The 12420-nt window shown below is 34.4% G+C and overlaps 2 protein-coding genes and 1 pseudogene across 2 annotated transcripts; all 3 read left to right on the forward strand.

The window, feature by feature from the left end:
• Positions 1-678, forward strand: LOC110799091 (uncharacterized). Its single transcript, XM_022004294.1, has one exon. It carries the CDS (start codon positions 1-3, stop codon positions 676-678), a length of 678 nt encoding a protein of 225 aa, XP_021859986.1.
• A 3740-nt stretch (positions 679-4418) lies between these two features.
• LOC130459137 (uncharacterized) lies at positions 4419-6538 on the forward strand. Its single transcript, XM_056836086.1, has 8 exons — positions 4419-4476; positions 4609-4827; positions 4946-5002; positions 5048-5128; positions 5223-5261; positions 5349-5784; positions 6121-6258; positions 6304-6538. The coding sequence occupies exons 1-8, from the start codon at positions 4419-4421 to the stop codon at positions 6536-6538; spliced, it is 1263 nt and encodes a 420-aa protein (XP_056692064.1).
• Positions 6539-6547: 9 nt separating this feature from the next.
• Positions 6548-11150, forward strand: LOC110799092 (uncharacterized; annotated as a pseudogene).
• The last annotated feature ends 1270 nt before the right edge of the window (positions 11151-12420 follow it).

Consider the following 12420-nt stretch of genomic DNA (forward strand, 5'->3'; position numbering starts at 1 on the left):
ATGCGGGAACAATTTTATCCCTATTCTCTGCAATTGCAAATGGAGTCGGAATTTATCAAATTGAGTCAAGGAAAGAATAATGTTCTAGAATATGCGGTGAAATTCAATGAGCTTGCTCGATTTGCCCCTGACCTAGTGACTACTGATAGGCAAAGGATGAATCGCTTTGAAGGAGGATTAAACCTTGAGATCCGTGATCGTCTTTCGAGTTCTAGGATTACCAATTTCCAAGAGTTGTACGATCGAGCAATTAACGTCGAAAGAATTATCAAGCTTCGAGAAGAAACATATGGAAAACGAAAAGGAAACTTCAAAGAAAATCAATCGAACAATAAGAAACAAAATGTTAGCTATCAAGGAGGGAACAACGGAAACCAAAACTTTAACAAGAATCGTGGATGCGCCAAGTGTGGAAGATGGAACCATACTGAGAAAGAATGTCGAATTGGTACGCGAGATTGCTTCAAATGTGGTAGCAAAGATCACCAAATCAGAGATTGTCCGCAAATACATCGAGAGCAAGGTGATAAGAGAAACGATGTGAACAAAGGAAATGGTGGCACTACAAATTTCAACCGTAATCCCCCACGTGGACCAACTTCGAATGGAAGAGTGTTTTTAATGCAAGGAAAAGACAACGATGCAAATGACAATGATGATTTCGCTAGTATGGAGTGAAGAATGAAGCAGAATGACCTTTTGAAATCGTGTGATCGAACATCTAGAGAAAAATATTTTAGAATAAATGATGGAAATTTTGAAAGTAAAATGCGCTAATCGAATATCTAACTAAGATGTATTACCATCATTAGTTATATGAATGTTATGCTTATGTTAAATGTGAAATTTTCAATTAAAGAATTATGTGTTTAAGATATGCTTTATGGATTATGTTCATGCTGACATGATTGTATTGGTAATAACTAATCGTTACACATGGAAGTCGTCTTCGATGGAAGTTCTCATGAGCTCAGAGTACGAGATTGTTATAACAAATGAATTTTACAAATTATTTGACTATTATAATTATTAGATAAATATTTATTTTCATTATATATATATTTTCAGAATTATAATTTTGTAATAAACATTACTACTTCATGAAAATATTTTCAAACAAGATCTCACAAAGTAAAATGGGAGCCTAGTCTATGCTAACAAGTTTGCCCCTTTTATGTTCTTTGCTCCTCGATCCTATTTTATGAGGTAAAGTGGAGTTACAAAAGACGATGGCGGAATGTAATTAACCTTAATGACGGTTAGGGTTCAATATATAATTTTGCCCCTTTTGTATTCTTTGCTCTTCGATTATAGGACTCAAGTTGAAGCGGAGTCATAAAAGATGATGGTGGAATGAATGCTAGACACTGTCGGAATTGAAATGAGATTGTGAGATCTTGGTTTTAAAATAAAATATCATACTTTTATTCGAATATTTTCGATTTTCAACAATCATTTTATACGTCTAATTTTCAAGTTTCGAGGACGAAACTTTTTCTAAGGGGGTAAGGATGTAATACCCCGAATTTTTTTAAAACTCGATTAATTATGCTTAATTATTTTTATTAGCGCAAAACCGTTTTAAATCTCACTTTTTGAACTTTCAATTTTAAATTATTTTGACTTAGAAATTTAAATATTTGAATGGTAAGATTATTATTATTATTATTATTATTATTATTATTATTATTATTATTATTATTATTATTATTATGATTTCATAATTTTTGATTTAAAGTTGTAAATATTTTCGATTTAAGTTCAAGTAGAGGAGTAAAAATCAGAAATTTTCCTAACATTTTGCAATTACCAAAGTACCCTTTTTTTCAATTGAGAAACCAAAAATCAGTTTCTCTCTTACTCCCTTCTTCTCCCTCACGCCACTTTTCCTTTTTCTCCATGGAAGTCAAGCTTACTTTCCACTTGTCACCACCCTTATTCATCTAAATATGACTCATCAATTCCATGACACTAATCAGAATTTCCATACCTTAGTCATCAAATTCTGAATTCTTCTTCACATTTTTCAATCAATTAAGCTTCACATTATTTGTCAATCAATGGAGCTTCAATTGAGGTCATCTCCTATGTCATCCAACACCATTCATCACTATAAATATCCGGCCAATTGAACCAAAAAACATCAAATTTGAATTAACCTTCAATCAAGCTTTCACCATTAAAAATCATGGAGTTTTCACCATTCTTACCTCCCTTGTTTTAATTAAACCACCGTCGACAACACCACTGCCTAGCCACCACCACCACTGTCGAGAGCCCTTCCAAACACGGTGCACCTTCAAGTGCAGTCAGCCAACACCACCCCTTCACCCCTTCGCCTTCTCTTCCTCTCACACTCTTCTGTCTCTCCCTCTCCTCTCCGTGCGGGCAGCACCGCCGCCCCATCCAGAAGCCACCACTGTAGCCCCTTTTCACCGGCATTCTCCTGCGCCGCGAAAGACCACCTCCAGAAGCATTCCTTCCTTCCACTTCGTTCGTTCGCCGACTTCTTTGCTCTGCCGCTCTTCCCTTCGGTTTTGTGCTTGTGTTCCAGGAAAAGTGGTTTTTTGGAAACCCACTTCCTAATACAAAGAATTGGTTGACTTTTCTTTCCAATTAATTGGGTAAGTTTTTTGTACTCTTTTACTTTCTAATTCTAAAAGCCCAAAGTAATAAATGGCTAATGCTATGTGATTAAGTGAAGACTTTAAGTTTTTTTTTTATTAAAAAAAATAAACTAAACTAAGATCTACTGTCTATTTTTATTTTAAAACGTAAAAACTATACTTGTGTAGTTACTAATTGGATTGTTAATACTCCTAACTTACACGAATAATCAGTGCTCGGAACTCGGGAAGAACGGTCCATCAAAAAGGAAGTATAAACTACGGTTGAGGTAACATCTATTGCTAACACCCACAATCCCCTTATGAACTGTGTTTTATGAGATTATGAAATATGTTTATAATGATATGTTTTTATTGGATTGTGGGATATGAAATATGTTTATAAGTGTGGTTTATGAATGATGATATTTAAATGTGTTTATGAATGATTTTATAAGAATGATGTTTATGAGTTACGAATAAGATACGAAACATGATAAATAAAAGTGCAACAGGTTCTGGCAGTTAGTGGGGTTACTATTTCTAGGTCGTGCACGTACCGCCGTACCGCGGGACACCCAACAAGGGAGAGTGCTCCTTGAGGGTTACCGCAAGCTAAAAAAGAAACGAATTAGGTACGGGCGTATGTCCAACAAGGGAGAGTGCTCCTTGAGGACTATCGCAAGGTGGGAGACGTCCCGCAAGGCTAACTTGTCAGTTACCAAGTAAAATGGATGTTTTATGAAAGATAATAGGAACTATTAAAGTTTCAAGATATAAATGATGTTTTACTGCAATGAGTTTATTAAAGTATTTTACTATATTCTATTCTCCCTGATTGCAAATTAAATAAAATGAATTGAAATGAGTTTACGTTGTTAGGGTAGTATGTTACTGGGCCTCGGCTCACGATGTTGCTTTTGTTTTAGGTACGAAGAAGATCATGGGATGCCTTAGAGTGAGGATGCAACCATCAAATTCACGATCGGTGTTTAGTAAAGATAACTATGTCTCACTAGTAATAATGGATGTATTAACTAAACTCTAAGTTTAATTTCAAGTAGTGAGCTAGAATTTAATATTAATGTTTAGTCAATACTAGAAGTATTTATTAATAAAGTTTATTTAGTAATTTAAAAAGGTTATGTCGCCTTGTATTTTCCACGAGGGAAATACGGCATGTGACGCTCCGACTAAATTAGGATTTCCGCTGCTAATTAAAGATAATTAACCTAATTAATGGTGTTTAGAAGTCGGGGCGTTACACTTATGCTTTTTCGTTAGTTTCGAATCCCATAAAAGTGACAGATTATCCAATCCTATAAAAGTGACATATTTTTAAATCCCATGAAAGTGACAGATTTTTGAATCCCTTAAAAATGACAGATTTCTAAATCCCATAAAAGTGATGGATATCTAAAAGATAAAATAATAAAAGATATTGTAATCTAGGGAAAAAAAGAGTTTGACACTTTATTGATGATTACGGAAAATATAGTGTAATGACATATTTTTAAAACCCTAAAAGTGACGGATAATTATGGGATAAAACTAAAAAAGAATCATTAATAGTTTGCCGCCAATATCAGATTCTTAATTTATACATTTTTCACTGTAAACCCTAACAGTTTCTAAAGTAGAAAAATAATGAATCCACGTTTGCTAGATAATTATCATTAATAGGTCATTTTTACGCATCATTCTTAACCAGAAAAGTTTGATCAGAGGCAGAAAAGAATGCATTAAATGCTTAAGAAAAATGCCAGGATGAACAGAATAATCATTTTAAGGGAAAAGCGACAACGACTATCAATGGAAGCAAGAAGGACATCAAACCAGTCAAGAAGACCACTAAGAGATATATCAAATGGCAAGTACCCTTAAGCATTCTTTAGCATTTACATTTGAGCATTATAGAGGGTATTTGCATTGAAAAAAAAAAGAACATATTTTTTAGATAAGAGTATTCTTAATGTTTTGTTAATGTACCTCAACTTTGTAGTCTCCGATGATCATGGCCAATCATCTTCAAGTCAGAAGCAATTTCGTACTCCTGGAGAACTAGCAACATCATCTGTGTATCATAGCACCGAAAACTCTCATTGCATCAATGGGTTTGCTGCATCTAATCATTCACCTGAATCAATCAAACAAATGCCGACCAGTGGCATGAATATAACACCAGATAGATTCACAAGCGAAAAGAATATTAACCATGCAAGTACTTCTTTAGGTATCTATTATATTTTACAGGCTATTACACCGTAAAAATTCAAATTAAAAATTCAGTCAGATTCCGAACTACTTATACGTTAACACAAGTATCATTCTCATTATAGCATTTGGGCATCATATGGATACCGATAGCGACCATAACTCAAATGTTGATTATGAAGGTATTGGCCGACCATTTATCTTTTGTTTAATGTATTATTCTGTAGCTTATTACTATATCAATTTCAATACAGAACACGAGATCGTCGATGAACTGATTGAGGACGACTCAAATATTGACATTGAAGGTTTGAAACATCTCATCATTTCCACGCCCACCCTCTCTATTAGTAAAGCTAATTGTAAATTAATTATGCTACATTTTTTTTTTGGAAATTCAAGGTGGGAACGATATATATGCGGATGTTACTGGTTTTGACGGTACTTATTCCGTAACTATTTATATTTTAATAACTAACAATCACCTAAATGATATTTATGTTCCAAACGTATTGATTAAACATGTAGGCTATTGGGACATTGGAGATCCAACATACACATGTGAATATTGTGATGCATTCATGTGGTTTGAAGAGAGAGCAAGGAAAGATCGAAAAACAAACCCAAAATTTAACAAATGTTGCATGCAAGGAAAGGTTCAACTTCCTAAGCTCCGAGATCCACCTAAAGTACTTCAGGATCTATACACAAATCAAGATTCAGAGAGCAAGAATTTCCAGGAAAATACACGACCATATAATATGGTGTTTTCTTTTACTTCAATGGGTGGGAAGATTGATTCATCCGTCAACAAGGGACGTGGTCCATTTACCTTTAGACTATATGGACAAAATTACCACAGAATAGGGAGTTTATTGCCAACAACAGGATCATCACCGAAATTTTCACAACTCTATATATATGATACTGAAAACGAAGTATCTAACAGATTGCATGCTTACGGGTGTGTTGTGATTACCTTAAAATTATGTTGAAATTGCATATTTACAGATTATGAATTAAGCATAAAGAATTTTTTAATGCATTTACATATTATGCATAAGAAATTATATAGGAAACAAACAGATTATATTATGCATATAGACTTTGCATAAAGAATTTTATGCATAAACCGATTTATATTATGCGTAAAAAGATTTATAGTATGCATTGACAGATTTATAGTACCCGTGACATGCAAGATATAATCAATAGAAGTATTTTGAATCATTGGTGACCCCACTGGCGTGACTTAAAGTGTATTCCTAACTGATATTTTTTGCCATTTGTATTCATGCAGCTCAAACAGTGAAAGAAATGCAAGGAACGCATTAGATGATTCAATTGTTGAAAGGTTGCGAGAGATGTTGGATGCATACAATCCTCTAGCGCAGGCATTTAGGGTGGCTAGGGATCGATTTGAATCCAATAATGAGGAGTTTGTTAAGCTTAAACTCATTGGAAATAGGTAAAGTGATGGCAGAACTTACAATCTACCAACTGCATCCGAAGTGGCTGCTCTTATTGTTGGAGATATTGGGAGTTCAACAGGAGAAAGAGATATTATAGTTGAGACACAAATGGGCCAATTGAAACGTATAAACGAGTTACATCCATCTTATCTTCCGCTACAATATCCGTTATTATTCCCCTATGGAGAGGATGGATATCGACTTGGTATTCAATTAAGGGACACATCTTCCAACAGAAAAAGATAGAAATTGACCATGAGGAAATTTTTTGCATTTAGAATATGCGAGAGAAAAGATGAATCTGTCACTATTTTGTGGGCTCAAAAATTACTCCAACAATTTTTGGTTGACACATACACAATGATAGAATCTGAAAGGATGTGCTTCGTTCGGACGCATCAAAAACAGTTGAGAGTAGACAAGTACAAGAATCTGAGAGAAATACCAGGACAAAACACTAATTCTTCTTCTACCGGAAAACGCATAGTCTTGCCTTCATCATTTACTGGTGGTGCTAGATACATGGTTCAAAATTACCAAGATGCTATGGCTCTATGCAAATGGTATGGATATCCTGATTTATTTATTACCTTTACATGCAATCCAAAATGGCCAGAAATCGTGCGATATGTACAGAAAAGACTTCTTAAACCTGAAGATTGGCCAGACATTCTATGTAGAGTTTTTAAAATGAAGCTAGATCAGTTGATTAAAGATTTGAAGGGTGGAAAATTATTTGGAAGAACACAAGCTTGTGAGTTATAATATTTATATAATAAATATATTTTATGATTTTTCATTTATTTTAATCTTTAGTATATTCTTTAGTCTAATATGAAACTTTATATGTGCAGTGGTCTACACAATTGAATTTCAAAAGCGAGGCTTACCTCATGCTCATATTGTATTGTTCTTGCGCCAAGAAGACAAGTTTCCTAATGCGGATGACATCGATCGGGTTATTTCTGCAGAGATACCTGACAAGGAAACAAATCCAGAATTATATAAACTGGTTATAGACTCCATGATTCATGGTCCATGTGGTGAATATAACATGCGTTCCCCCATGCATGAAGGATGGGAAGTGTACAAAGAAATTCCCTAAAAATTTCAACGAGAGAACGGCCGTGGATGATCAAGGATTTCCTGTGTACAGAAGATGCAATAACGGTCGAACAGTAGAAAAGAATGGAGTTACTTTGGATAATATATATGTCGTTCCATATAATGCTTATCTTTTATTGAAATATGGAGCTCACATCAATGTTGAGTGGTGCAACCAATCACGTGCAGTAAAATATCTTTTTAAGTATATTAGCAAGGGTCATGATTGAGTAATTGCATCGTTGAGTCAGACAAGTGAAAGTGACGACACTATAAAAGATGAGATAAAAGCATATTACAATTGTAGGTAAATCTCAACGTCACTTAAAAGACCTTATATGGTTTTCTAACTTCTATTTAAATGTTGAATATTTCACATAGTTTCTTTCTTTTCCATTTTAGGGTGAATTTCATTGTGCTTATCATTAATCTTCGCAAGTTTACAGGTATATCCATTTTAGGGTGAATTTCATTGTGCTTATCATTAATCTTCGTAAGTTTACAGGTATATCTCTCCATGTGAAGCGGTATGGAGAATTTTGGGATATGATATTCACTATAGGACTCTACAGTTGAAAGGTTGAGCTTCCACCTACCCAATGAACATAATATTGTGTTTGAAGATGACGAGCCATTGGAGGACATCATGAACAAGCCGGGGGTTGATAAGTCAATGTTCTTAAGTTGGATGGAATGTAATAGAACAAATCAGAAAGCAAGAGAGTTAACTTATTGTGAATTTCCGACGGAGTTTGTGTGGAACAAAAACGGGAAGAATGAATTGACGAAAAGGGCACAAAGATTTTCTATTGGAAGAATTTACTATGTCCCTCCGGGAATTGGAGAATTGCACTACTTAGGTGCTTTGTTGACTACAGTAAGAGGTGCGACATGTTACGAAGAAATCAGAACAGTCAATGGTGTAACGTACTCAACATTCAAAGAGGCTTGCTATGCTCTTGGATTACTAGACGATGACAGGGAATACATTGATGGTATAACTGAAGCAAGCTTTTGGGGATCAACAGGGTATTTAAGGAGTCTATTTGTGACTTTATTGATATCAGGAAGTATGTCTAGACCCGAGTTTGTGTGGGAGAAAATATGGAAGTTCCTCAGAGATGATGTTCTTTTTAGGCAGAGAGTTATTCTTCAAATTCCCGGTATGACGCAATATTACGCATTTACAGATTATGAATTAAGCATAAAGAATTTTTTAATGCATTTACATATTATGCATAAGAAATTATATAGGAAACAAACATATTATATTATGCATATAGACTTTGCATAAAGAATTTTATGCATAAACCGATTTATATTATGCATAAAAAGATTTATAGTATGCATTGACAGATTTATAGTATCCGTGACATGCAAGATATAATCATCTTATTATAAATTCTCTAATCTTAATATAATCATCTAGATATCTACATATATTATTATGCGATCAATCGGGGGAAATCTGTCATTAGAAAAGATAAGAACAGAATCTGATTTGTTCGTGTAGAGTATCAGTGTCATTAGAAAAGATAAGAACATAATCTATTAGCCTATTTTAAGTTTAAGAAAATCACAAGTCAAAGCCATCCATATTGGAAGGAAATTAAGTCATCTTTATCACATCACACATTGCAGTAAAGTAAAATAGAATTCTGATTGTGAATTTGGGATGTCTTCGTTTTATGAATTTGAAGAACAGATTAAGTAAAACACATAAATATTGTACAGGAGGGAGGATTCGACTCAATGCAGCAACTTTCTTAGCACTGCACGGAAAATTTGGGTGGGGGATTAAGGAACAGAGCTGCCTGCACAACCATATTCATAATTTTGGTTATATCTTGCGGTATAGCTGATGCATACAATACTTTGCCTACTTTCTTATATACGAATTTAGTATTAGTCATTGGTAAATTTGATGCAATCCCTAAATATCTACAGATCAGACGGCAAGTATGCATATTTTTAATCCCCTGGCAGTAGTATTATTGGTAATAGACTTTTTTAGATTCAATAGTAACTTGCACATAACTAACACGCAACCATTTCCATACTAATGACATTGTTTCCTATTGTAGACTTGACGTTAAGTGAAGAGCGGCTGAAAAACCACACTTTGGCATACATAGAGAATTTACTACAGAGTAATGGACGAAGTCTTTCACAATTTCCGTCGATGCCATTACCAGATCGGGATTTGATTTCAGATGGGTTGAACAAACTTATTCATGAAGAACTTTCATATGACAAAATATCCATGGAAATAGAGCAAAAAAGATTACTTTCATGTCTTACGGATGAACAAAAAGGCGTTTATGATGAAATAATTGGTGCTCTTGCTGGAGATAAAGGAGGTGTTTTCTTTCTTTATGGGTATGGTGGCACAGGAAAAAACCTTCATGTGGAAAACACTTTCAGCCGCTATTCGATGTAAAGGGGAAATTGTACTTAATGTTGCATCAAGTGGGATCGCCTCTCTACTACTACCAGGCGGAAGGACCGCTCATTCTAGATTTGCAATTCCTATAAATGTAAATGAAGATACCACTTGTGAAATCAAGCAGAGAGCACCCTTAGATGATCTTTTGATTAAGGCAAAACTTATTATTTGGGATGAAGCCCCAATGGTTCACAGGTTTTGTGTTGAGGCTTTGGATAGAAGTTTAAGGGACAATATGCGATTTAGTAATCCAAAGAGTATGGAGCAACCCTTCGGTGGCAAGGTAGTTGTTTTTGGAGGAGATTTTCGACAGATTTTACCGGTTATCCCAAAGGGAAGCAGACAAGATATTTTTTATTCAGCTATTAACTCTTCATACTTATGGGACTTTTGTCGTGTACTTTCTTTGACACGTAATATGAGACTTCAAGCGGGAAGTTCGGATTCAAATTTGAATAAGATCAAAGAATTTTCAGAGTGGATATTAAGAGTAGGAGATGGTAAAGAAGGAGATCCTAATGATGGGGAAGCAAACATACAGATTCCTGAAGATATATTGATCAAAGATGGAGGAATAAGTCTCATTGAATCTATTGTGGATAGTGTGTATCCTTTCATGTTAGAGAACTTGGATAACCCAAATTACTTTCAAGAGAGAGCTATTCTTGTTCCAACAAATGAGTGTGTGCATGTGGTTAATGAGCATTTACTGTCCATGATTCCAGGCGAGGAAAAAATATATCTTAGCTCAGATAGTATTTGCGCATCATATAGAAATATAAGAGGCAATCAAGAGTTATATACACCAGATTTTTTGAACAGCATCAAAAGTTCCGGTCTGCCAAATCATACCCTAAAACTGAAGGTTGGTGTCCCAGTTATGCTACTTAGGAATATAGACCAACCTAATGGTCTATGCAATGGCACAAGATTAGTAATTACTCAGTTGGGTAACCACATAGTCGAGGCTAAAATTATATCGGGAAACAACATTGGTATGAAAGTGTTTGTTCCTCGCCTGCTCTTAACCCCATCGGACATAAAATTGCCTTTCAAGTTTCAACGAAGACAATATCCATTGGTTGTTTGTTTTGCTATGACGATTAACAAAAGTCAAGGGCAGTCTCTCTCACACGTTGGTCTATATCTTCCAAGGCCAGTATTTATAGCCATGGTCAACTTTACGTCGCAATCTCAAGAGTTACAAGGAAAAGTGAATTGAAGGTGTTGATTTGTGATAAGGATGGCCAGACATATAATACTACCCAAAATGTAGTATACAAAGAAGTGTTCCAGAATTTAGCGTAATGAGGTAATTTCAACTAATTCTTATACTAAAATAACTACATATTTTTTGATACACAGTTTTAATGGAAAATACTCTGTCGTAATGGATTTCCCTCTGATTTCAGCTTCTCCCGGTGCTCCAGTTCCAGATCCAGGTACTGTAGGTCATTATCCTTTCTTTTCTGGTTTCATGAAACCTCACTACCAAATCAACTAAGGTCTTTATATCTTTGTTTCAAGTTTCAGTCCTTGCTAATATATTAGTGACTAATTAATTTGATAAATGTTAATTGATACTCCGTCCTCCTAATTGCAGATATATTATAAGGCAAGAAAATCCAGGAGGCAAAGTGGACAATTATAGTAATTCTTTGTGTACCTTCAATTGTTTTTCTATCTTTATTATGCTTTATTTTTTAGTTGAAACACAGTAACTAAAACTCACATGATTGATAGCGTACCTTAATTAATTTCAGTTGGTCTTTTTCACGATTAAACTGTAAGATTAATTCATGCATGCTCAAACTTAAATCAGATTGGTCTCTAGACTGAATAATAAAATCAAATAACTTACAGAAATATAACATGAGTTGTGAAAAGTAAGCAATTTCATACTAAACGGTCGATGGTGCCTGCATCACAGAAATTAAACTTTGAGATAGATTCTCTCGGCTATAAGTCTTTAACCGGCCAAAAAACAAGTCCTCTAAAATAGAAACGTCGATGTCATAAAATAGAAACAAGTCTCTCTTTTGTTAATTTTTGAGAATTTGTATAGCATTCCCTTGATTATAAAATGGCTAAAAACAAGCTAATGCGTTCTCCAAAAAACATCTTCTCAAAAGAGAGATTAGAGCAACCTCAAGTTTTAATTGGTGAGATAACAATCCAGAATGGAGAAAGAAAATGCAATAGAAGGTGGAAATTATCCATCAAACACCTAAATAAATGTTTGAATGAGAGAAAGAAAATACAACAAAAAGTAGATTTTTTTTTTTACACTTTAACTATATAGCTGCTTAAAAAAAACAACTTTTCAGGCATGTTTGTCCCTGCAATAAGGGGAGCAAAATATCTAATAGAATTGTGCTTGTGCATCCAAAAAAATATTCAAGAAATCATCACAAGAATCATTTGCAAAAGAGCAGAACAAGTTCCCGCCCAAAGTTTTGTAATGCCCAAAACTCACAATGAAACACGGAAATGATTTACAAATTAAAAACAAAAGGCAATCATTGAATAAAATACTCTAAACAATATATCAAAAGATTAGTATGAAGCATATGTGAAG

Source organism: Spinacia oleracea, chromosome 2, assembly GCF_020520425.1.
Source record: "Spinacia oleracea cultivar Varoflay chromosome 2, BTI_SOV_V1, whole genome shotgun sequence".
NCBI lineage: Eukaryota > Viridiplantae > Streptophyta > Magnoliopsida > Caryophyllales > Amaranthaceae > Spinacia > Spinacia oleracea.

Excerpts from the sequence above, each read along its gene's own strand:
- LOC110799091 (XM_022004294.1), top strand. The coding sequence starts at position 1 with ATGCGGGAACAATTTTATCCCTATTCTCTGCAATTGCAAATGGAGTCG.
- LOC130459137 (XM_056836086.1), top strand. The coding sequence starts at position 4,419 with ATGGAAGCAAGAAGGACATCAAACCAGTCAAGAAGACCACTAAGAGAT. Across the intron at positions 5,129-5,222 it reads CTCAAATATTGACATTGAAG|GTGGGAACGATATATATGCG; the intron begins GTTTGAAACATC and ends TGGAAATTCAAG. Across the intron at positions 6,259-6,303 it reads TTTGAATCCAATAATGAGGA|AACTTACAATCTACCAACTG; the intron begins GTTTGTTAAGCT and ends AAGTGATGGCAG.